The sequence below is a fragment of the Nipponia nippon genome, unplaced genomic scaffold (assembly GCF_047370975.1).
Source record: "Nipponia nippon isolate SJK-2023a ecotype South Korea unplaced genomic scaffold, ASM4737097v1 scaffold_2, whole genome shotgun sequence".
NCBI lineage: Eukaryota > Metazoa > Chordata > Aves > Pelecaniformes > Threskiornithidae > Nipponia > Nipponia nippon.
Genome location: NW_028262336.1, coordinates 4245802 through 4270302, shown reverse-complemented (window position 1 = coordinate 4270302; position 24501 = coordinate 4245802). Strand labels below are relative to the sequence as shown.

At 49.4% G+C, this 24501-nt stretch overlaps 2 protein-coding genes across 8 annotated transcripts in view; one reads left to right on the top strand and one right to left on the bottom strand.

Annotated features, from left to right (window-relative positions):
* B4GALT4 (beta-1,4-galactosyltransferase 4) overlaps positions 1 to 2189 on the bottom strand; it is a 44840-nt gene extending 42651 nt beyond the window's left edge. For 3 of the 4 annotated variants that reach the window (XM_087756841.1, XM_087756842.1, XM_087756845.1), the window contains exons 1-2: positions 1979 to 2189; positions 1058 to 1189 (exon numbers count right to left, since the gene is read on the bottom strand). The gene's annotated coding sequence lies outside the window, so the exon portion shown is untranslated. The remainder of the gene's footprint in view (positions 1 to 1057; positions 1190 to 1978) is intronic. The other variant, XM_087756844.1, reaches the window with a different exon arrangement.
* Positions 2190 to 2191: 2 nt separating this feature from the next.
* TMEM39A (transmembrane protein 39A) lies at positions 2192 to 24296 on the top strand. Of its 4 annotated transcripts, none has more exons than XM_087756837.1 (11): positions 2579 to 2681; positions 3771 to 3955; positions 4853 to 6381; positions 15627 to 15820; positions 17396 to 17618; positions 19044 to 19127; positions 20575 to 20717; positions 21210 to 21558; positions 22386 to 22573; positions 23101 to 23221; positions 23780 to 24296. In XM_087756837.1, exons 4-11 carry the CDS (start codon positions 15708 to 15710, stop codon positions 24011 to 24013), a joined length of 1455 nt encoding a protein of 484 aa, XP_087612963.1. In that variant the 5' UTR covers positions 2579 to 2681; positions 3771 to 3955; positions 4853 to 6381; positions 15627 to 15707; the 3' UTR covers positions 24014 to 24296. The 4 variants fall into 4 exon arrangements, with proteins under 4 accessions (XP_087612965.1, XP_087612966.1, XP_087612963.1 ...); XM_087756838.1 differs by lacking the exon at positions 2579 to 2681 and adding an exon at positions 3273 to 3474; XM_087756839.1 differs by lacking the exons at positions 2579 to 2681; positions 3771 to 3955; positions 4853 to 6381 and adding an exon at positions 2192 to 2502.
* Positions 24297 to 24501: the final 205 nt, after the last annotated feature.

Here is a 24501-nt window from a genome sequence, read left to right as displayed (position 1 = left end):
AAGGTGTGTATTCCAGAGATGCAGACACAGGGACTACGGCCACAGCCTGCTGGTACAGCTGGGATGTCACTGGTCATTTTTGTGGCTACAGGGAGAAGGGTGAGCCAAGCCAAGGTGCGAGGGCAGTGAGGCAGGGATGTGCGGTCTGTTCAGAGTACGGCAGCTGTGGTCCAGTTTGTAGACATGAAAATTACCTGAAGATGCTGCTGAGGCTGGAGGAAGGAAAGTGAATGCATGAGGGACAGACCCTGATCAGGGTCAGGGCAGGGAATGAGGAGGGAGAATTCTGTATCGGAAAGCAGCCCAACCACACTAATAAGCCAATGAGACTTTTTCGGAGCCCCTTCCAGACCATCGTTTTAAAAGTAAAACAGAGTAGAGGGGAGGGTTAGTCAGGCCAGCTCTATGCCATTTATCATAGACTTGCCTGGCCTGAGTTACCAGGTTCTCAGGGTAAAACTTTTAAGCTGTGCATCCCCATGCAGAATTGTCTATTGCTCACACGCAAGATTATTTCTTTCCTCCAATATTTCCTCTTGCTCCCTGGGAGAGTTTTCTTGTTGTGGTTGTGAAAGCTACTCATTCAAAGAGATACCTTTCCACCAGTACAGCTCCCCAGCTTTGGGCTGGCACCTACAAGCTGGCCCAGAAGTCACTTGCTGCTCCAGCCTTGGGTTGGTTTTGTGTCAACCACCGCCAACCTTTGATTATTTGCTGCCGCTTGGTGGCTATTGCAGATACTACCCGACGTCCCTTCCCCACTGCTTGCTCTTCACTGGGTCTGCTGTGGATACACATCTCCTACAACCCGATGGCAGGGATCTGAATGCGCCCTGCTTTGAAAAAGCAGCCTCCCCTGGAGGTCCATGCTGCCAAATGCTGAGACACCCAGAGGGCTATAGTTGTGAGAATGGGGGGAAATCAAGAGTATTTTGGGATGCGGATAATTAAATCGGTTGGGCTTGATGATCTTAAAGATCTTTTCCAACCTAAAGGATACAACGATTCTATGATTCCCGTACCCAAGGCTGTCCCGAGTACCTCTGCGTGAGTCTACCTTCTAACATGTTCCAGTGGCCCAGGCCTTCTCCAGTCACGGCATCTTCATCGCAGCTCAGCCGAGGGTGGCAGTGGCCACAGGACTTTTCAGCTGTTGATGTTCAGCCATGGGATAAATAGATTTTGCTGGCTGCAATGAAGCAGTTAATTACGATTTCATTTTTTTTGGCATCTCATGATGGAAAATGTGGTGCTTTCTGGGTTTATTATTACTTAGAATCATAGAATCGTTAAGGTTGGAAAAGACCCTTAAGATCATTGAGTCCAACCGTTAACCCAGCACTGCCAAGCCCACCACTAAACCATGTCCCTAAGCACCACGTCCACCGGGCTTTTAAATACCCCCAGGGATGGAGACTCAGCCACTTCCCTGGGCAGCCTGTTCCAATCCTTTAGGTTGGAAAAGAGTTTTAAGACCATCAAGGTTAACGGTGGGACTCGATGATTTTAAGGGTCTTTTCTAATCTTAACGACTCTATGATTCTATAAGTCCAACCATTAACCCAGCACTGCCAAACCCACCACTAAACCGTGTCCCTAAGCACCTCATCTCCCCAGCTTTTAAATACCTCCAGGGATGGGGACTCAACCACTTCCCTGGGCAGCCTGTGCCAGGGCCTGACAGCCCTTTCAGTGAAGAATTCTTTCCTAATATCCAACCTAAACCTCCCCTGGTACAGCTTGAGGCCGTTTCCTCTCGTCCTATGTTACTTGGGAGAAGAGACCGACCCCCACCTCGCCACAACCTCCTTTCAGGTAGTTGTAATGAGGTCTCCCCTCAGCCTCCTCTTCTCCAGGCTGAGCACCCCCAGCTCCCTCAGCCGCTCCTCACAGGACTTGTGCTGCAGACCCTTCCCCAGCCTCATTGCCCTGCTCTGGCCACGCTGCAGCACCTCAGTCCTTCTTGGATCTTACTTACTTGTGATTCTAGAGCAAGAAAAATGTTCTTGGCGCAGCAAGGAGCAAATAAGGAGTCGGAGCATCTCCGCTGGAGGCTAGCCAACGTGCCGGTGAGGTGCGGGTTTTAAAAAAAAACAAAAAAAAACAAAAAAAAAAACAACCAGCAAAAAGGACAAGGCGGCGGCAGCGCGGAGGCCGCTGAGGCAGTTCACCCGCCCGCCCGCCGGGCTGCTGCCACCACCAAGATGGCGGCGCGGCGCGGCCGTCCCGCCCCCGCGGCGCCCTTCCCTCCCTGGGCCGGCCGCGGCCGCCGGCCGCCGCGGTGGCTGCTGCTGCCGCCGCCGCCTGTCGCCCTGTGATGAGAGCATCAGCCCTCACTGCCACGTCTCCCGGGCAGCTGCGGCGGCAGTGCGGGCAGCCGGCGGTGTGCAGGGCCGCGCCGGGGCGCCGAGGCCGGGCCCGCCCGCCTCCTCCTCTTCCCTTCCCTTCCTTTCCCTGCGGCCGCCCGCCTCTGCTCCTGCCCCGCCGGCGGGCAGCGGCGAGGTGGGTCTGCCCGGCGGGAGGAGAGGCAGCCGCCGCCGCCGACCGCAGCCTCGTCCCCCCGCTGGCGGTCCGGGGCGGGGGGGGGGCTGCGGGGGTCGGGGCTCCCCGCCGGGCCGCTGCCGTCGGAAGGGGACCCCGCTGATGTCCGAGCCGCGCCGCCGCCGCCCGCGCTTGGATGTGTGAGTACCGGCCCCGCCGCTCCCCGCGGGCAGCTCCGCGCCGGGGAAACCCGAGAGACCGAAGCGGGTGGCGGGCTCCCAAGGGCCCGGCGGGACCCTGCTCCGGCGGGACCCGGGCCCGGCGGCCGGAGCCCCCGCGGGCCGCCCCGGCCGCCCCAAACTCGGTGCCTGTGCGTGTCTCTGTGTGCGGTGGGGAGGCTCCTGCCCGCTTTGTTTCGTCCTGCTGGCAAAGCGACGGCGCTGGGTGCCCGGCCTCCGGTCTTGGCCGTTTCCCGCTGTCTCTGGGTTAAAGCGGGAGGTCGGAGCGGGCTGCGGAGCTCCCTGGTAGGGAGGGCTGGGGGCGAAAGGCGAGGAGGTCGGTCTGGGGTCACGGGTGGGTTTGCTTCGGGCTTTTAAAACGCTGTCCCTACGCAATCAGTGCTACAGAGGAGGCAGGAGAGAGCACCGTCCTGTGGAAGGGGAAGAGCTACGGCCATCTCTCTAAGTCGAGGCAAATCTAACCCGCCGTAAGGTACTGTTTCCAGCACGGACGTGGGTGCACATCTCCATGGCTGTTCTTTTTGGTACCGCTAAGAAAACGGTGTATCAGCCACCCTCCGTGATATAGGACAGCAGCTAGGCCGATGGTTTCCCCTGTTACCCGAGGTGGCTCTTTCGCTACTCCAGCATTGTTTTAACGTGTGAACGTGTGGCCGAAACAGAGGCAGCTTTGTTTGCAGTTTACGATCGCTCCCGTGCATGCCTTTTTGTCGTGAATCACAGGCCCCTCGCGTCGCTGGCATCTGTTATGACTGTAAGTGAAGGAATGAGATGCCTATATTCCAAAGCGATGAGTCGTAAAGTTTATGGAGACTAGGCATCCCTGCTGTAACCAGCTCAGGTCTGTTAGCTCGCTGTGATCAGAAGGGATTTTCTGGGAGAGGGATACGGTGGGATGGGGATGGGGATGGGACTGGAATGGCTCAGCTGCAGGATGTCAAGAGCAGAGCGGGACCCCAGCCCTTGAACCCGCAGTCTGCTCCTTCGCTCACCTCCTGGCGCTCCTGTTGTCGGAGCGGCTTTGTTTCTGACGCTCGTTTCTCCTTCCAGCCGCTCCTCTGGAGCGCCGGCTCCGTCAGCCGAGGCGCTTGGTGTCGCGGTGGGATGGTGCTCTGCTCGTAAAACCTGGGCCCACTGGAGCCAAAGTGGTAGCGAGGCGATGTTGACCTCTCTGGGAGTTGGGCTGAAGCTTTACCCGCTCCTTGTTGTCCCTTATTGGACTGGAAGTTCTTCAGGTGTGGATACAGCTACTCCTTGTTTCTGTTCTTGAGCATCTTTGGCGTTTTGCAGTGCAAACCAGCACGTAGGGTGGGAATGCTGTCTGGGTCGGGTCTATTTGGAAGGACAGAGGAGCTCAGGTAGTATCGCTTCCCCAGTTAACTGTGTCCAATGTGCTGTGTACTCCTAATCTCAAGACCACAGAGGTCTGCACGCCTCCTGTGCAGCTCATTCCCGGCTCTCTCTTTCCAGACCTAGTGACTTGCAGGCATTTAAGACCTGATTTTCAGCAGGTCCGGGTATCCACACTCCTGCTGATAAAGGTGTCTATATTGCGTCAACCTGAGCATTCAAAATCATTGATAAGTTAGAAAAGGCCGGCCTTTTATTTTTTTACTTTACTTTACTTTCATTTTTTACAGTCTTTCTGGCTGTAAAATGGCGATAACACATTTCGCTTCCTACTTTTGCAGAGTATGTTTCCATTTTGCTTGTAAGAAGATAAATTCTTTTAAAAACTTCTTGCGATGTACAGGTTAGCACCTTGCTGAATTACTCTTTTTACAGAGACGCTAATGGCATCCTGCAGTAGCTAAAGAAATAAAGCGTATTCTCATCTTAGTGGCCCGCCTATATTAACGATATTTGTGCTGATGTAGCCTTGCCAATAGAGTTATGTATTAGTCAAAAGCAGACAGGCCTAATCGCTTTTTCTTCAGACACTGCTTTTTGGTCTGAAATTTTAGAGGGAGAATCAAATTATGTATGTAGTATTTGACGGGAAAAAATGCACACCTTTCTGCTCTTTTTAGAATTGAGCAGCACTGAACGTATTGCAAATTGACTGTATTGCAAATTGACTTGGGCAACTCAAGTCTGGATATCATAAAACTAACATTTTTTTTCTTCTGCAGGCATCAAATCTGGATGAGAATACAGCAAGAGCATATATGCTAAATGTTTGTTAAGGTGGCTTCCAATTTCCATGAGCATTCAGTTCAGAAGCCAGTCGGGCCGCTCAGTACAACTCTGTATTACAGCTCCTAAAGATGGATATGGTGCAAAGCAACAAGATAGTACTGATTCTGAGACCGCCCTACTCCTCAATCTCAGTGCTTTCCCTGTGCCTCAGTATCATGAAATCCTGGAAAAAAAAGTTTTCTTCTGGCAGTTACAAGCATGTGGTTCAGTTTTAGTTTATGGATGTGAAACTCCTGAGTTGAAGGGGTTGGATTCATACTCTGGATTTAAAGAAAAGATATTTTGTCAATACAAAGACGTATGTGCTTTTTAGCACGGGTGAAAATCAATTAGGGATTTCGCTGCATTTGTTTACTATTAGAACGTTTGGTCTTAAAAATATTACCAATTTCTGACCATTCTTTTGTTTGTCCGTTGTGAAATGTTATGTCCTGGCACATTCATGGACTGAGAAATACAGAGAAAGGTTGAATTTGGCTTGCAGAATCTGCTTAAATGCTTGGGATCTTTACACTTTAGTATTACTTGATCTGTTGTACTTAATTGTGCAGTATGATATTCCATTACACATGTTTTCCTTTTTGAGGCCCAATTTTTGTTCTCCTTGCACTGCCATTCAATTGGAGAACTGATACAGTTTGATGACAGTACCGCAGTGCTAGCTTATGCACAAAAAAACGTAAGGAAGATACGAAATTATGACAGCCGACCTTCCTCTTCTTTCGGTGATCCCTTCCCTCTGCCATCTCCTTAATCCGCTCTCTGGCTGCAGAGTTTGGGCTGTCGCGGTAACGGACGGTGCCATGAAGTTAGCTCTCTCCTCTCCTTTTTTCACCTTGCAGCAGGTCTCTTGTGCTGATGGTTACTTTAGTCCATTTATTTCTGACTGTACCGCAGTCAGATAAGCGATACAGCTTTTAGCAGGTAGATTTTTACAATCAGAGGTAAATCTCTAGTAGCTCATGAGCTATCACAAATTCTCCTGAAAGATTTCCTGCCATTCTTCGTGGGGTGTAGTCACTGGAGAGTCATTTCCAACCTTTTTTTTTGACTTCTTGGGCTGAACGTGTTGCAAGCGGAAAATGAGACTTCTGGTGGGAAGTGAGTATTATGCAAGCTTGTCAGAGAAGTCGTGCTGGCTAACGTGGTGCAGCGGGATCCACGTATGCTGGGGGGTTTGAAATGGTTGGTTTAAAGCAAAATTGTCAGTAGACATCTGTGGCCCAGAAATATTTATAAGGGAGCATGTATGCAGATTCAGACAGATAAATTATTCTTGGTATAATTAATTATACCAGGAATTAATGTATACTATTGCATTTTCCCAATCTGCTAGATTAGTTGCTCTGTAAATGGTTGTACGAGGTTCTGAGTGCCGCCTACCAGAGTAATGGAAGTTGAATCGAAGACCCTTACTGTTTTGCAGGGAACTTGTATGTTACCTGTACCTGTTATTTAAGAGGTAAGTAGAGGGGAGTTGATATATTCTTATATGTGTTTTATATTTTAATGCAGATTTATGATTTATGCAAATTACAATTTATTTAGAATTCCCTGCAATAATTTTGCTTTTTCACGGTGTCAGGGATATGCAAATCGTTGTTGCACTGATACTTTCCGATATGAATCCCAGTGCGATGACATGGGGTAAGGCTCAAGGCAGTGTTTTTCCCTTGTGTTTTACTCCATGACTTCAAACTCGTTGCTGCAGATGGCAGATGCCTGCCTTATTTTTAGCTATGCAAGGACAAAATAGAAAAATCCTAGTGACTCCCCATGATTTGTCATCATGCCTGATCTCCATTAAATTAAACACAGGGATTGGCAGAGGAGCAAAAACAGCAGGAAAGCTGCTTCTGTTTGTTTTAAAAAAAGCTTGTCTAAAGCACTAAAATAATACTGTAAAAAATATTCACTACTACATACAGAGACCCCTGGGAGGAGAAATACTTACCGAACAGTTTATCCGGTTTGTGATAAGGAAATTGAGGTCTAAATCAGTAAAACAACTTCCCTGGAAGGCAGTTGAAGAGGAGAGATTAAAAAGCAAGAGAGTTCCTGGCTTGCACTCCTGTACTCAGGCCATTAGACCATGTGTATGTGTTCAGGGTTGGGAGGAGAATGCATATTTTGGTGGCTTGCTTAGCTGAAAATTATAGGATGGGCTCTTAAGGCAAGAGCATCTTTTCTTTTTCATTATTTTTTTTTTCTTTTCCTCTCTCTCAGTAGTGATCTGTTTTGCTGTGCATTTGCCCTGATAAGTTGGAAAAGAAAATCTCAGGGGCTATAGCCAAAATTCCCCTCCTTTCCCAGTCGCTGTGCGTTGCGTGATGTAACGGAGGGCGATGGGTGGCTGCGTTTCAGCAGTGCCGTGCCTGTGCCCGGTGTTTACTGAAGAGCTTTGGTGCAAGATGTGCTTAGGAGCGTGTGTTGATAAATTGTATTAACGGCCAGCTTTGATAGCTTTGCCCGTGTTAATACATCGTCCTCGTGATTTAGCGTTACTCCCCGACCAGTGTCCCTTTCTAAAGTGAACTTGTGTTTCTGTCTGTAGCAGGCACGTGGAGTTGGAGCTTAAAACTTTTGTGTTGTTACGTATCCAAATCCTGTTTTGGATCTGAAGTTGAAACGCTCCCGAGCTTTCAGACGACAGTGCAGGTTGTATTTGAGAACTGAGCTCAGTGATTCCTGCCAGCATTTTGGTTTCACCCTCTTCCTCTGGATGAGGCTGGACTTGCTGTCCCTTTCCCCACACGATTTAGAAGCATGGGAACTGCAGGACCAAAATAGACCATGACCCAACTGGTCAGGCCTGCATTTCCCTCCACTGCTGGAAAAGTTCAACTTTGCAACTCTGTCTTGTTCTCACACAAGAACAAACCAACGTTTTCTTTATTCCTCGATCCAGTATTTGGCTGTGAGCGTTGCTGTATACATCAGAAGAAGCCAAAGAAAACGTTAATGCCTTGCTAACTGTGTGATACTGTTGTCTTGGTGAGAAGTGCGTGATTGGCCACTTGTAGCCGATGAGCCCTGAGGACCTTGCGTTGTGGGGGTTTTTTTTGGTTTTTTTTGAACATAATTTCACTTGTTTTCATTCATAAAATTATTCTAGTCATTCATTAAACTCTTACTAAGCTGTTTGCTTTGACCTCCTGCGGCAGTTAGTTGCACAAGGTAATTATACGGTTATGAGGTATTACTTTTATTACTCCAGGAATCGCGGCTTTGTTCTTGTACTCGCCAGAGGTTCATTAAAAGCAGTCGGTGTGTGTATCTTCTTTTCCTCCAATTCACAAAGACTTGAACTCATATGTATTCTGAAGAGGACCGTATCTCCTGCATACCTCTGGAAGTCTCTTCCTTGCACCCCCTGAAGTAAGGTCTTTGAGGGGATTTTTCAGGAATGTATAGGATTTGGGTTGGAAATCCCTCTCCGCTTTTAAAAATTGCTTTTTCAATCTCTTGGATAATTTTCTTGGTCTAGAGTACTAAGAACTTACATCTGTGTTCTGTCCTTAAAGAGCATGTCTGCAAAAGGAGCTGAACTGAGCTTACTGCACGTCAACCTGGAGAGGCTTTTCCTGGAGAGCTTTTCTTTCCTGCTCCCATTTTTGTCAGTGGGTATTTGAAGTACTGTGGCGGCTACAAACGGCAAGCGCTGCCTTGCCTTTGTCTTCAGCTAGAACTTTTATCTTCCCCGCTTATCTATCTGCTCAGCTCTAGCCCTCCTCGCTGAAAATGCCTGAAATGAATCATATGGCATATATGCCGTTTGTGAAATCTTGCCTTTTTCTTGCTACTTTCACCCTTCGGTTTTGGCACTTGTGTAGAGGACTGAGAGATGGAACCCCTTCAGCCAGAGTTGTGCTCTATCAGCCTACGCTGACTTGGTCTTGCTGGGTTGGTTTTGTTATTACAGAGGAGGTTCTTGGTTCTTAGTCACCGAGCAAAAATTAGTCTTGCTGGTGCATCACCTGATGGCGGTGATTCACCGCCCGGCTCTTGGCCTCCTCGCCCGACCCTGGGCTGCGCTTCGGCGGGGTTTCTATCTCTCTCCGCGCCGTATCTGCTTCTTAGTCCCTCGCTCTGTATGGCGTGAGGACTTGGAAAATGTGCTGACTTGGGAGACCTCCCTCCTAACCGGTTTTGCCTCCCAGCCCAGGGCCAGGGCTGAGCTCTGGGCCAGGTGGCGGCTGTGGGCCTTTGGAGCCAGCCTGAGTTGAAAGGTTGTGTTGACTTAGCACTGGGGGAGCTCTGTGCAAGCCAAATATTTAGCTTTCCAGCTGATAACCTGTGGTTGTTTCCTCCCTCGCAACAACCACATGCTTTTTTTTTTTTTTTTTTTTTTTTATTCCCAAACCAAGTTAGGGCTTCCACCGAAGTTTCGCAGCGTCTCGGCTTTCGGCATGGCAGATGTGAGGGGGCTGGCGAGGTGGCCTCCCGACCCAGGCACGGGTGCAGCCGTCGCTGTTCCTAGGCTCGCTTCTCGATTTTTTTGGCGCTGCGTTGCGTGAATCGGTTACCAGCTTTGTGTCTCAAGTTTTTCCAGCCAGCAAAATGTTTTTATTTAAATAAATAAACAAAAGGCTCACACTAAAAGGAAGTAAAAATGAGCCACAGTAACTAGGACTCACAGCAGTTCAAAAGAAACCTTGGCTGTAAGGTGGATTTGCTGATAATTTGCAGAGACATTAGGCTTGCTGGACAAATGCAAGTTTGGGATTAGGTTGACCAGCTACAGTGACATGAAGTGAGGATGTTAGTAACGAAGAGACCTTTTTACATTGCTTGTTTCAGTTTCTGAGACTGACGGGGAAGGGAGGAAGAGGAGAAAGAGCTGCTTGTCTCCCAGCTGAAAGCCACAACTGTTAGAGTATATATTTAATCCCAAAGGTTAGAGAACCCTACCCTATTTTCCTCCTCCCATCCTTCCAGAAATGGTTTCACCAGGGGCTAGTAAGTGTCTTTTGCAGCCTTGCAAACAAGGTTTTATAAATAAGCCACCCGTCAGGGACACAGTGAGTCGTTGTCACCTGTGGCGTTGCTTACAGGCATTGCTCATTAGCATCCCCAGAAGCTGTACCGGTGCTGGCTGTGCTGGTCAGTGGCAGCCCTGGGGACAGAGTCTTTAACTCAGGCCGGGGTGAACTAGCAAGGTCTTCAGTGGTCTGGGAACTCACGTCTCGGAGCTTATCCAGACGGTCCAGTTCCAGGATATATGTTCCTTTTTGAAGGAAGATGACCTAGAAGCCAGTGCTCCTGACAGCAGGGGGACCGGTGGCTGCTGTAGCTGGGGGAGGAATTGGCAGATCCCTGGGTGCAGGAGTGCTCTGGAGATGGGCAGTGCTGCTTGCCGTGGCACTGGATGGCTGCTTCTCGCACTGCTGCTTGTATTTTCCCTGCGCCGTTCCCAGTTATCCTTTTATCCCGTGCTTGCCGCTAGCTGCGGTTCAGGGTGTTACCACTAGCACCCGGAGGAGCTGGAAACGTCAGCGGTGTTTTGTAGTTCCCCCTGCTTCGTGTCAGTGGTCTGCGGCCGTGTCGCGGGGGTGGCCTGCTGCGTTTCCCCGCGAGGGAGCGCCGCGCAGATGGCAGGTGTGTTTCCGTGCCTGCGTTGCCATAAAGCACGGGCACCCCGAATGGAAAGTTTTGCTAGCAACCCAGACAACACTGGGAGCTTCTGTGTTGCTGAGGAGGAGGAGGAGGCAGGCAGAGCTCCCTCGCTAACGGCCAGAGAGGCAAGGTGTTGCTTCACCCCACGACACCACGTGCTCGCTCGGCAGGAAGAAGGCGGCTTTGATCAAGACGGAGGGTTGCAGCTACAGACCTGTGGTCTCCTCAGGCCATGTTGCTGTAAGTGAGGATGGCCACATTTCCCCTTCTGCTCTTGAAAGTATCTGGTTGCAGGACTTGTGGAGCCAAGGAGAGCCTCTTGAGTGTTTTCCAAGCTCTGAGAGTTCTCACGCCTTGGTGCAGCGAGCTTCCCGGGAGGATTTGAGGCTCGGAGTTTTCTCCAATTAAAAAACGTTAACACCATCAAAATAACTGGCTGAGCATTGTGGCATTTCCAGCAAAGAGATGGGGAACCAGGCAGGCTTTTCATTCTGATGAGTCACTGACTCTCTCCTGATTTGCCTCTCGTAAGTGCTGTTTGGGCAGCTGCTGATGCAGGAACATGATTCTGAGCGATGGTCCCTGCGGAGCAGGACGGGGCCGCGTGCTGCTTCACCTCTGAACTGGTGGATAGTTCGTCTGCCTAGCTTTTCATCAGTAAAGCCTTGCTTGCAGCTGTGGTTCTTGATCCTGCCTCATCAGGATAGCGGGGGAGCTGATGCGGAGGAGGAGTGTTGGTGCAGAGAAACAAAATGCCCAAGTGATTTCCGTAGCCCTAAAAGCACGAATGGGTAATCAGAGGGTCTGATGCCTCACGTTTCTGGATCTTCTTATAACCATGTCACAGCTGAAGGTGTCGTCTCCATCCCAAAGAAAGAGCGCAGTCCCTCTCCAGGACCCAAGAGCTGTTCGTGCCCATATCCGTTCCCTGTGCGTGGACAGGAGCACTGTCCGCTCTTCTGTAGCTGGTCCCCAGATCCTTCTTGTGCGTTTTCATGATGCCCACATCTGCCTGAGAGAGGAGATCTTGGAAGCCAGGCGGTTTCTGTTCTGGGGATGTTGAGGATGAAGGGACTACAAGTATGTGACTTACTTTTGAGGGAAATTATAGGTGAACTGGGAAGAACAACGTGGAATCACATTAATGGACTAGAGTGTCTAAGGAAAAGCTTTTATCTTCCATTACTCACGTTTCGTGCCTGTGACTCTATATAAAATAAGATTGCTGATGGGGTGGGGACTCTGCAAACAGAGAGAGGAGCCTGGTAGACTCCCAGCTCGCTCTGCGGGCTCTTTATTAATACTTAACATGACTTGGATGCACATAGGAATCTTATCTGTTGGAGTAAAAGGTCATGGACATTTTTTTTTTCTTGTTAGCATATTTTTCACAGTAGAATCATGCCTTTGTTTATTAATTGAGAACTATAAAAAAGCTTTTTCCCATGTGTCTCTTCTCAAAAAGGAGGGCTGTTGATTGGTTCAAGGCCAAAAAAAGCAGACTTAGAGTCAAGCTGATCTGTAATCTCGCTGCTTTGTTTAACTTTATCTGGGGAGCTTCAAGTTTTGTGTGGCTAGTTTTACAAAACAAAAGCAAACAAAAAGAAGAATGGTTCTTAGGCAGATTTTGCTCTAACAGACACCTACCTCATTTGATCCGACTCCAGTGAAGTAAAGTTATTTAAAGCTTGCCTTGAGGAACTGCCCAGTCTATATGTTCATGGATCACTGTGAAAGGGCTTATTCAAGTGCATTTAAAATAGGGTGCACTGACGTTGAGGAGGGCTCCTTTCCACAGGCGTTCTTTTTTACTGGTAGCAACCTGCCTTTTACTGGTTTGCAAAACCAGAGGGTGAAAGTGCAATTACGCAGTGTCCGAGTGTCTATACTGGCGAGCATGTGAAGCATACTAATGGGATAATACTAATGAGAGCTGTTAAATTATTTACATGAATTATTGAATGTGGCAGAAAATGCCTTCCACTGTTAATACCCCTAATTAGACCACCAACGTATTGCATCCATTATCATAAATATCCTGTAGGTTGAATCAGACCAATTGTTTTAGCTTCCGCAGTCCCTCTAATAGTTTAATTTGGCTTAAAATGGCTTTCAAAGTTGCTCGTTTAGAGGTTTTTCTCATTTTTTTTCTTCACCTTAGCTGCTTATGTAAAGTGTCTGGATGCCCTCAGTGAATTCTGCAGTGTCTGTTGCTGCCCCTGCTCGCTTTGTGCATGCAGGAGAACTTTCTTCTGCTCATACTTAATTCCTGAAATACAAATATTCCCAAAGAAAACTCCAGAACATTCTAGAGGAAGTTCTCTGAAAGCTTTAGAGTCTTGACTAGAAAGGTAAGGAAGGCTTCAGTTCTCTTGTGTTGTCGTTGGAATTACAGTGAGAGTTTTGAAGTCTGCCAAAACACATTATTTTCCTCCAAACCCAAATTGTCCAATGTTTGCCCTCTCCTTTCATGCAATTTCACAACTCCTTTTTTGTTTTTTTCCCTTCCCCTCCTTCAGGATCTCTGGTTTACTACTTTTTTTTTTTTTTTGCAAGTGACCTTCATGTGGAAAGAATTTGCCTTTTGAAATGTCTTGATATTTCGTTGAAATTTTGCGAATCGGTTATTGGAATAGAGACGAGGGATGAGAAATTTTAATACAAAGGATGATTCTTTGAGGGAGTATTTTAGGCTAGGTCTCCCGCACACCGTGTTCGTGGTGACAGTGGGGTGACTCATTGAGCAAACTTCCTGGCATTTCTGCCAGCTGTGATTTCTCAGGATTTTAAAGGAGGTGATAACTGAATTATAAATAGACGATAGGTTCCATCTGTAAATTTTGTAGCTAGATCCAGAGTTTCCCAGAAGGTGGGGGTGCTTTTTTGGACCCTGGGTTGCTTCTGGCTATGATATTTTGCCAAAAGGGCGGCTGAGGAGTCCTCAGACACGCAGGCACACCGGAGTCCTTGAAGCGAGATGCTCGCTCAGTGTCTTGATTCTGTACAGCGCGCGCACGCTTGGAACGACTGCCAGATTCGCGCTCCCATTCAGCCCCTGACTCTCTCATGTCTGCTAGCCATCAGAACCTTACCTGACTGCCGAAATCCTTGCAGTGTCATCCGGGAGACCAACGAAATAAAAGCAAAAGCCTATGGGAAGGGATAAAGCCTGTGCCAGAGAATTCACCTTTGTTACTGATATTCTGAGTTGCCCAGCCTCTCTCATGCTAGTTCGTTTTAAGGAACTGATGGATTTAAATGTGTCATTTTAAAAAAAAAATCAATATTTACAGGCTTACTTTTTAAATTTTGTTTTGTTTTGAGGGCTGGGATGTGTGATTACCGATATGTGTGTTTGAAGTACATGCATACATGTGTGTTTTGCAGCACTACTCTGCTAACTAGAACCATTTTTAAATGGATGGACCTCCTGCCATCGCATCAGTCACAGAATCATAATCACAGAATCATAGAATACCAGGTTGGAAGGGACCTCAAGGATCACCTGGTCCAACCTTTCTAGGCAAGAGCACAGTCTAGATGAGACGGCCCAGCACCCTGTCCAGCTGGGTCTTAAATGTGTTCAGTGTAGCAGAGTCAACCACTTCCCTGGGGAGATTATTGCAATGATTGACTGTTCTCATTGTGAAAAATTTTCCTCTTGTGTCCAATCGGAATCTCCCTGGCAGTAACTTGCACCCGTTACCCCTTGTCCTCACCATCTGACTCCTTGTAAAAAGGGAGTCTCCATCGTCTTTGTAGCTCTCCTTTAAGTACTGGTACATGGTGATGAGATCACCTCTAAGCCTCCTTTTCTCAAGGCCGAACAAACCCAGCTCTCTCAGCCTATCCTCATACGGCAGGCTGCCCAGACCCTTGATCACCTCCGTGGCCCTTCTCTGGACCCCCTGTCGACATCTTTTTTGTATAGCGGGGACCAGAACTGTACGCAGTATTCCAGGTGTGGCCTGACAAACGCTGAGCAGAGAGGGATAATGACTTCTTTGACTCTGCTGGTGATGCCCTTTTTGATGCAACCCAACCTCCTGTTGGCCTTCTTGGCCGCAGCAGCACCCTGTTCACTCATGTTGAGCTTCCTGCCCACCAGGACCCCCAGGTCCCTTTCCACAGAGCTGCTCTCCAGCCAGGTGGATCCCAGTCTGAGCTGCACTCCTGGATTATGTTTTCCCAGGTGCAAGACCTTACTCTTGTCCTTGTTAAACTTCATAAGGTTCTTGTTAGCCCACTCTTCCAGCCTATGCAGATCTTCCTGCAGGGTGGCTCTCCCTTCCAGAGCGTCTACTTCCCCACTCAATTTGGTGTCACCTGCGAACTTCAGGCTACACTTGATCTCGTTATCCAGATCGCTTATGAAGATATTGAATAGCGTTGGGCCCAGTATCGATCCCTGGGGGACCCCACTTGTGACGGGTTGCCAGTTTGAAAAAGAGCCATTCACCACCACCCTTTGGGTGCGGCCCATCAGCCAATTCCTCACCCACCGCACAGACCACTTGTCCAGGCCATAACGCGTCGGTTTCTCCAGGAGGAGGCTGCGGGGAACCGTCGGCCTTGCTTAGCACAGAAGGGAGCTGAACCCTGCAGTTAACTTCATGGAGCCCATGGACATTTGTCTGTTCAGAGCTCTGGCAGAGGGGGTCCAAATTACCTACCAGCATCAGGGCCTGTCAAGTGATGCGGTGGGTGGTTAAAAAGACCTGCGAAGCTCTAGTAGCGCCTTGCACCAGAACAGGGAGAGGGTTCTTCCCAGGCTGGTGTTTGAAACGAGGCAGGCAGCGGTGCGGTCCCCAGCACTGGAGATGCGTGGTGGTGCTTTCCAGCCGACGGGAAGTGCTCGCAGTCGCTGATGGCTAATTTAAGCAGCTGCTTTTTAAAGACGCACTGTCAGTAGCATCCGTTCTGTGTATGCAAGCAGAGGCTGCTCTGGTGCGGTTGAAATGGCACAGCGTTTTAGGGTCATTATGGGTCTCCATGGAGAGTGGTTTCCTTTTGCATGAAGTTGCTTGGCTGGGGTGTGAACTAGCTGACCAGCAGTTTGCAGCTTAAGTGATGTTTCTGCCTCCTTTGCAGACCTGGGAAGGCTTCGGGATCGTTGTCTGGGTCTCAGGGCACAGCCTGCTGGAGGCACTGGAAGTGGACTGGTTCCTGGTCATGCCCGGTGGAAGGAGGGGACCCAGCCGGCAGCAGCTAAGCCGTTCAGCTTTGCCTTCTCTCCAGACGCTGGTTGGCGGGAGCTGCGGAAACGGTACCGGTTTGAGAAACAGGTGAGGACAAAGGTAGGGTTGTTGAGACACCTGCGGCTAGGATAGCTGTAAAAGCTAAGAGCCTTGATCCACTCTGACCTCTGCACGGGAGTGCGGCTTCGTGGTTACAGTGAGGAACTGGGAGCTGGGAACCTCGAGCCCTCTGCTGTGGCATTAGGAGATGGCCCATCCGAGAGGGAATGTGCCCTGCATGACAAACCTCTTCCAGCTTCTCTTCTCAGCTCTGCTGTGGCACGTGCTTCCCTCTGCGCCCCCTCTCTTGACTTCATGCATTAAAATCAGCCCCGTGGGGAGGATTGTGGAAGTGGTCTCAGCCACCCTTCACCATGGTCACAACGGCTGGGGTGGAAATCACACAGTGCTCCATTTGTCTTTCCCTGCAGCAGGTCCCAGAGCAGTGAGTCCTAACAGATGATGAGTCCTTGTCTCTCTCGCTCACTTGCCTGCAATGCCATAGTGTGACATGTCAGAGCTCAGCCGTGAGTCCCCCTCCTACGTGATAGAAAGGCAGGGCAGGAGGATGCCTATATTCTGTTTTAGCCCTGCTGGCTGCAGATGAAAGTAATTCTCACAGTTGGCACAGCTTATCTCTATTTTCTGGGGAAGTTGGGGGCTGAAAAAGGAACACGCGGCGACATTTAGATCTCTACATTTGGCATAAAGACTAAAAATGCCCAGTGTTACTTCCTTCCATACAGAAGTTAGCAGATGAGAGAAGCTGTTTGCTGCATGTTGAGGCCCTGATCTATGTGCTATAGGTTCATCCTTACAGAGTAGTGAGATCCGAGCCATTTAGCTTTGGCCTTTAAAGACTTCTCTGGCTGGAAGAGAGGGATGGATGGCACTGTCCTAGATTCTTGAGGAACAAGTGACTGCGTTGAGACCATGGAGTCAGTGCCCCGAGGTCCTGGGGAAGGGTTGCTTATCCTGGTTTCAGTCAGACATGGCATAGTTCATGTCTGAACTTCCTCCATCAGTTTAGTCTGCCGGAGCTTTTAGTTGTCCTAGCCTCCTCTGAAGGCTAGGAAAGAAGGAAGTGGGAGAACACTTGAGAGGTCAGCCTCCAGGAAGTGGCTGAACTCCTCCGTTGCATTTTTAGTTACCTCTCTTCTAAAAAGAGAGGAACTGTGAGCAGAAAGATGATGGGTACTTTGCAATACTGGAGAAGGAGGCTGGGTGCTACTGTAATGCCCTAGTGATGGGTGGAAGGAGCCAACATTAAGCGCTTGGTCTGGCACAGAGTCCTCGATGATTTTTGCTTGGAGTTGCTTCCTCACTCTGTACCTCTGTTCCTCCATCTGCAAGTTCACTGAAATATTGCTGGGCATGTCGGAGCACCTCTGGTAGAGGTCTAGAGGTCTCCGTTGTCTAGAGAAAATGCTGGATAAGGGTTTTGTCTGAGCTAAGAAGATGATGAAGCTCACCACCAGTCTTGCGACAGAAATATGAATGCGAGACTGCTGCCATCTCTGCAATACCCAGTCCCAAATTCACAACCCCAAGCGCTCCGTGTCCTGGAAAATGGTAGAGATGATGTAGACTTTTTACCAAGTGAGTGATATCTGTCTGCTTCAGGAATGGTAGCGCCATCAGCCTCTCCGCGCCTCCGATCACAGCGTTGATTACTCCAGAGCCTGTACGTCACTGCCGGATTCCTGAACTGCCATTGGATGGGAGCCTTCTCTTTGAATTCCTGTTCTTCATCTACCTGCTGGTAGCCCTCTTCATTCAGTACATCAACATCTACAAGACTGTCTGGTGGTACCCATACAATCACCCTGCTTCCTGCACCTCACTGGTGAGTTCCCCAGCAAATGTCATCACTCGTGCTTTGTCATTACACAGCTTCCTTCCATGCTTCTTCAGTCCAGGAATCACCAAGCATTTGACATTAAGGGGGAGAAGGAGAGTTCACATGCACCCCCATCAGCCAAGGCCATGTCATCCCCATTTTACAGGGGAGAAAATACGTGGAAGGTGAGAAAGAGGTGTCAGCAGGGCCCCATCAGTGGAAATTTCTTGCAGGTACTTGCGTGGCCTGGCTAGCCCCTAGGGTTTGAAATGGAGTTGAGACTCCAGGAGCCTGCTGCGGGTGCCCCTTCCCAGTAGAAACAACAGAGCCTGAGAGAAGGGAGATGATGCAAGTTTTCATTAGGATCTCGCAGCGGGTCAGCAGCAGAGGAGTTGGGGAGGGAGTCACACTCATCATATGTAAACTTTCCAATATCTCCTCGGTTTCAGTCTTCTTCCTGGCCCAGTAAGCTGCACAACGTGGCAGTGACCTGTACCTGACTCAGCAAACCTCATCTGAGTGAAGCTAGCCTCTGAAGTGGTCCTTCGATTTATATTGTGTCCTTGCTGCGTGGAAGCATGAGGTGGTTCCTTAGTTAACTATACCGACAGGTGGTGCTGGTGTTCCAGTTATCCAGCTATTAGTTTCAAGTTCAGACATGCGATGCTGGACACAGCTTTCTTTGAAGACAAAGTATTCTGGTTTAGGCTCCCTACCCGAAAGGATTTAATGGTCATTTTGTTTGTTCCCATCAGAAGTCAAGCATTCTTTTTCATCCAAAATGTCCTTGAAGTCCCAGACAGCGGTACGCAGTCTGCTAACTGTTCTAGCCAGAACACATTTGATGGCTTCACTGAAAAATCATAAGGGGTCCAAGACCTGTATCTAACCTGATGCAGCTGGAGCCACCATTAACTTCTAATGCAGATCTATGGCCTGTGAAGATGACATGTCCCAGATCAACTTGATTATCAGGGAGCACTGGTCACTACAGACCATTTCTGAGACCGAGAGCTGAAGTGAGCTGGTGTGCTCTGGACTCCATTTCGGCTGCCCTTGCTCTGGTTGCTCAGTGGCTTTTCCCGGGAGAACTTGCAAGCTGTTCTCCACAGCAGGATCCTGGTCCTAGATGTCCCTTTGACCCCAAAGGGTCAAAAGACGCAAAAATACCTGCCTGAAGGGTGGGGTTTTTTTGTTTGCCTTGGAAATCTCTCCATGGGAAGGAACCTCCATGTGGGGAAGACCTTGCTTCTTCTGGAGACATTCCTGTGTTACTGAAGTTTATCCTTTCTCCCTCATCCCTAATAGATTTGGGGAATGCTTGCACAAGGTCCTAATGTGCTCAGAGCAGAGAGCTTTCCAGTCCCACCCCAGCTGGGTGGTTTCAGAGTCCCTTCCCCTGGTGAAGACATTTTCTCTTTCCTCCTTCAGAATTTTCACCTCATTGACTACCACCTGGCGGCGTTCATCACAGTGATGCTGGCGCGGAGGCTGGTGTGGGCCCTCATCTCTGAGGTAACATTCCCACTGTTCCCTCTCCTGCCTGTAGTACCGATTGCGGAGCATGACCATCCATGGCCTGAGAAAGTTCTGCGAGTTTGATAGCTGGAGGGTTTCTTCCCCCAGAACAAGTCTGGCTGTGAAGGACTAAGATTTTGGGGATGCCTTTTCTGCCTTGGAGTTTTCTCCTTGAGCCCATTCATGTCCTGCAGTACTGGGTAGCTCTGTTGCCTCTGCAGCTAGAAGGAGATAAAATTGTCCCACTTGCTTCTGTGTCCTTGCAGGTGCAATACTGTACCTCACTATCTTGTGCCAGAGAAGTGGCCGAGATAATTGCAAGTCAGGTAGCAGAAAGGCAAATAGGGAGGTTAGCCAAGACGGGAAGAATGAACAGGAGATGAGAGGGGAAGGGTCAGGAGGAGGACGTCTGAGTACGCTAAAGTGAAATAGGAATAGCTGGTAGAACTGCTTTTCCAGTCCTGGTTACTCAATAACTCTGAGGGTCTGGTCATGTCACCTCAGATTTTGAGACCCCCCCCTTCTGTGTTTGTGAGAGCAGAACCAGGCCAAATACATGTTTGAGAAAGGTCATTTTGAGGAAAATGGAAGTTCTGCCCACTGAAATGGTTAATACAACTCCAGGCTAACTAACTAAGCAATAAGTTTAAAAATAAATAAATAAATAAAATAAAGGAATAGTTCTGTCCTGATGAATAGGTGAATGTAGAAGATGGGATCTCTGAAATTCTCTTTTCATCTCTGATTCCTGCCATTTTCATTTATGTTCACATCCTCCGTAAAACCTCCCATAGACTGAAATTTCTGCATTGAAACCTTCCATGCAAGTTCTTGCACATCCCATCTATTGGCTCTAACCCTGAAGAATCTTTTCATAGTTCGGTTGTCTTCTTCCCTCTGGAAGCTTTCTGGACTGGAACAAGCTTTCTTGCTGTCCTCGTGAAGGTGGTGCCTCCTCACTAGGCTGCAGCCTGTACATCCAGTCGAGATGAGTGGTGGAAATCTAGTTTTGGGATTGCCAAGGTGCACCATCTTCTCTTCCCGTAGCTGAGAACTGTGACATTCCAGTTCTTAAGGAAAATGAATGGTGAGACCTGATCCTTCTAAAGGGAAGAGCAAGAGGAAATGTGTTTCAGGCTATCCTGGACTATCATCAGAGCTATACGGGACTTTGCAGCTCTGATTTTTAAAAGGCCCTGTTTCAGTCCTGCCCAACAACTTGTGCTCATTTGAAACTTTTGGATTCTACCAATCATGAATAAAATCAAAGGTGTTCATCTTTGTAAGAGAGTCAGTCTCCTACTCCTGGGAGGAAGAGGGCAGCCATCCCTCTTGCAGTGCCTGCTGGCACCCCTCTCCCGGGTCCTCCTCCTCAGGCACCCCCTGTGCTCATGTTCTAGCACTACCGTCACGGGGATGCTGAATGTTTCTTCTCCATTTGCAGGCCTCTCAAGTGGGTGCGACATCAGTGATTCACTACATGGTGCGCCTGGTGCTGCTCACCCTCTGCGGATGGGTGCTCTGCTGGACTTTGGTCAACCTATTCCGCACCCATTCCGTTCTCAACCTTCTCTTCCTGGGCTACCCGTGAGTGACACCACCTTGTACCTTCAGGGTGAGGGGAGCGCAGTCGCTTGGGGTGGCACGAGCCACCATGGGAAGCAGAGCTGTTGGCTGTAATCTGCCCTTAAAAGACATGCAGACAAAAGTCCCTTCATCGTATGATTAAAGGGGAAGTAGGAATGGCTGGGGACGATGCAAAGAGGTGGCGCTGAGCTTATGAAACAAACTGCCTGCAGCGTGCTGTTTGTCTGAGGGGCCTTTACCATGGCTGAAGACTGAGCCACAGGGATCACTGGTTCCACAAATGGGATTTAAAGAAGCTTCTCTGCATAACTGACTCACAGGAGTTTTCTCTGCTAGCCTCTTAGTGGGGAGAAGAGTTGGCCACTAGCTTCTGGAGTGAGGGTTCCTCTGTGGTGTCCCTCTCGTAAGGGCCAATATCTGTTGAGAAGGTGCCCCCTGCTTCATGTTGGGATGGCTGTCATCTCAGCTCTTTTTTTCTTTCTCTCCCTGCAGGTTTGGTGTCTACGTTCCTCTGTGCTGCTTCCACCAGGACAGCAGAGCACAGCCCCTACCTGCGGACTGTGGTTACTTGGTACAGGACCAGATGGTGGATGATGGGGCTTCAGCTGTCAGCAGCCTGGTCAAACCCAAAGATTTCCTCTCGCTTCTGTGGGAATCCCTGAGAGAACAGTTCAATAATCCTACGTCTATCCCCACCCACAGCTGCCCCCTCTCCCCAGATCTCATCCGCAATGAGGTGGAGTGCCTAAAAGCAGATTTCAACCGCAGGATCAAGGAAGTGCTCTTCAACTCTCTCTTCAGTGCCTACTATGTGGCATTCCTGCCACTGTGTTTTGTGAAGGTAGCTCTTGCCTGGCTCTCTCTGTGCCCCTGCCCGCCGTCTCCTTCTGAATGTTGTGTGAATTGCTGCCAGGCCAGATTCCTGGTTAATTCCCCTTTTCTCTGTCTCCCCTTTGGCAGCCCGGATAGCGGAGCATGGCTGCATCCGGAGTGCACTAGTACTGCTCCTGGTTGGCGGATAGGTATTGCCGTAAATGTGATGCACCTCTAGTCCCATCACCCCACTTACTAACTCCCCTTCTCCCACCCCTGTCCTAGGCAGATGGATAGCTGTGTTCTTCCTGGCAAAGAACAGGGAACCTGTTGCTACCTGTCTCAGATCCAACATCCCGGCGTTCGAGTGCTTGGATCAGAGGCTTTGGTGTTCAGCCTGTTAGAAAACAGAGCCAACTAGGATGCTTGGCAAGCTAAATCCAAGAAACTCTTGTCAATATGTGGGGGTTGTATTTTTTAATCTGTCTTTTTTCTAACTTGAACGAGCTCCAGTTGGTGTAGTGAAATGGGCAGGGCTCCACAATACGGGTAGCAGTCTTGGTGCAATTGGTGCTCCTGGGGCAGTTCTGAGGCAAGCAGACCCCCGTGTTACCTGCTGCTGGAGGAGGAGATGCACCAGCTGCAGCAGGATCCCCCTGCCCTTTCTCCTTCAGGTCAAGGAGAAGGGAGTCTTGAGCGTTTCCTAAGCTGTAACCCTCTGAAATCACCGGTCCAAAAGCGCATGCCTGTGATGTGTGGTGTGGGTCTGCTGGATGCACACGCAGTACGTCCCTTGTCATTCCCCTCCTCTGTTTTGTGACAGCGGTGCCAAGTTCTGGTCTGGTCTCTTTGCAGAGCACCCAGTACTACGACATGCGCTGGTCCTGTGAGCACCTCATCATGGTGTGGATCAATGCCTTTGTCATGCTCACGACTCAGCTGCTGCCTCCCAAGTACTGTGACCTGCTCCACAGATCAGCTGCCCACCTCGGCAAGTGGCAGAAACTAGAACACGGTTCCTACAGCAACGCTCCACAGCACATGTGAGTGTGGGGATGGGGAAGGGCTGGCAGGCCCAGCAAGGGGCTGAGAAGACATTCTAGTAGCTAAGCAAGTATCAGCAACGCTTATCCACTGAGGGAGCTTTGCCCTTCACCACCATGCCGGGGGTCACAGGTGCAACTCCGCTGGTCTTTCTGTTCCCTCGAAATAGAAATATCTGCTCTAGAGAGCTGTCTGAGCTCCTGAGGCCACTGGTGGTTCCTTCCCAGGAAAAAAAAAATGCTGAGATCTTCTTGGCCACTGGAGAAGTAGCTTGTGCAGGGGCGGGGGTGGCCCCCTCCAATGCAGCGGGCTAGGTTCTTGCGCTGGGAGCCGTTTGTTCACATTACTCCGTCAGAGTCCGTCCGGTGGACTTGTGATCACCTCTCTGTGCTTGTCCAGTGGGAGCTGGGACGTGTCCTTGTGGCAGAGGCTTTGGAATTTTTTCCAGACGCAGTCTGTTCCTGTGAACCCACGTTCAGGGAGCTGGGAGCGCAGATGCTAACGCTCGGGCATTCTTTCCCCGCAGCTGGTCAGAAAACACAATATGGCCACAGGGAGTTCTGGTGCGACGTAGCCGATGCCTGTATAAAGCAGTTGGGCCTTACAACGTAGCAGTGCCTTCAGATGTGTCCCACGCCCGCTTTTATGCAAGTATCTCTTCTCTCGCTTGACGCGTTACGATTGTGGGAGGGAGGCGAGGCTCAAAGCTAGCTGCAGCGGGGCCGATTGTGCGGAACGGAGCTCGGTGCTGTGCAACAGCCTGTCGCTGCTAAACAAAATACCTGTTAGCAGACGGGCTTTCCCGTTGCAGCGTTACAGTGATGTCTGGGCGAGATAGAAGCCACGGCTGCCTTGTCAGTGCTTCCTCGTCACGGTGACGCAGCTCTCCCATCAAGCAGTGGCATATTCTTAAGAGGGTTCTAGTTCACGTCTTCCAAGGAAATGGGAAAATATGTCAGCTGGCCCATAGGTTATTTAACCCGGCCTCCCCTTCTCAAGCAAAACAACACTTTTACGTGCCTTGGTTCTTTTAATGCTGCTTTCCCTACGTAGCAGCTCGCGGTGGTTGGAGCACAAACCTTTTCTTCTGCCCAGCACAGTGGTTGCTAGCTCAGTGATGCCCGACAGCATTACGCAATGTTAAAGCTGGGAGGGGTATGCGCAACAAATTATACAATCTGCCCTTTTTAACTGTTTCCCTGCAGTTCCTTTTTCACCGTCCATTACGGCTGCTCAACCTGCTGATTCTCATCGAAGGCAGCGTGGTCTGCTACCAGCTCTACTCACTGCTGCGCTCAGAGAAGTGGAACCATACCCTCTCCATGGCCCTCATCCTTTTCTGCAATTATTATGTCTTATTTAAGCTCCTCCGGGACCGGATAGTATTAGGCAGGGCATATTCCTACCCACTTAACAACTATGGACTCAAGGCACACTAGGCTGGCCAAACGTGTACCCCTTCTCTTTCCCTTCCCACAGGGCAGGGAGGGAACCTCAGAAAAAAAAAAATATTTTCGTACAGTTCTATTTTTTTCTTGCGGCGTTTATAAATATTTAAAATATTTTATATTTTGTATACTATTGTTTTCGTGGGGCGGGAAGGGAACCAGTGGCAATTAAATGTCGCTTTATAAACAAGGTGTTATTTTATATATATAAAAAAAAAAAATCAATGTGTATATACCGTATATCTATACCCATACATATATCTATGTGAAGCAACAGGATTGTGTGTGTGGTCACTGTGTCCGCTTTGCTCACACAACGGCCTCGCTATTGCGTACTGCGGGGACAGAACTGGGCTGCTGTGGAACCCGACTAAGCCAACAGCCAGGGGAAGAAGGAAACACAGGGGCCTTCCACCAGGACGGCTGGCGTTCAGCTCAGTAGCCTCAGGACCAGGGAAGTCTCGCGCTGCAAACCTGCA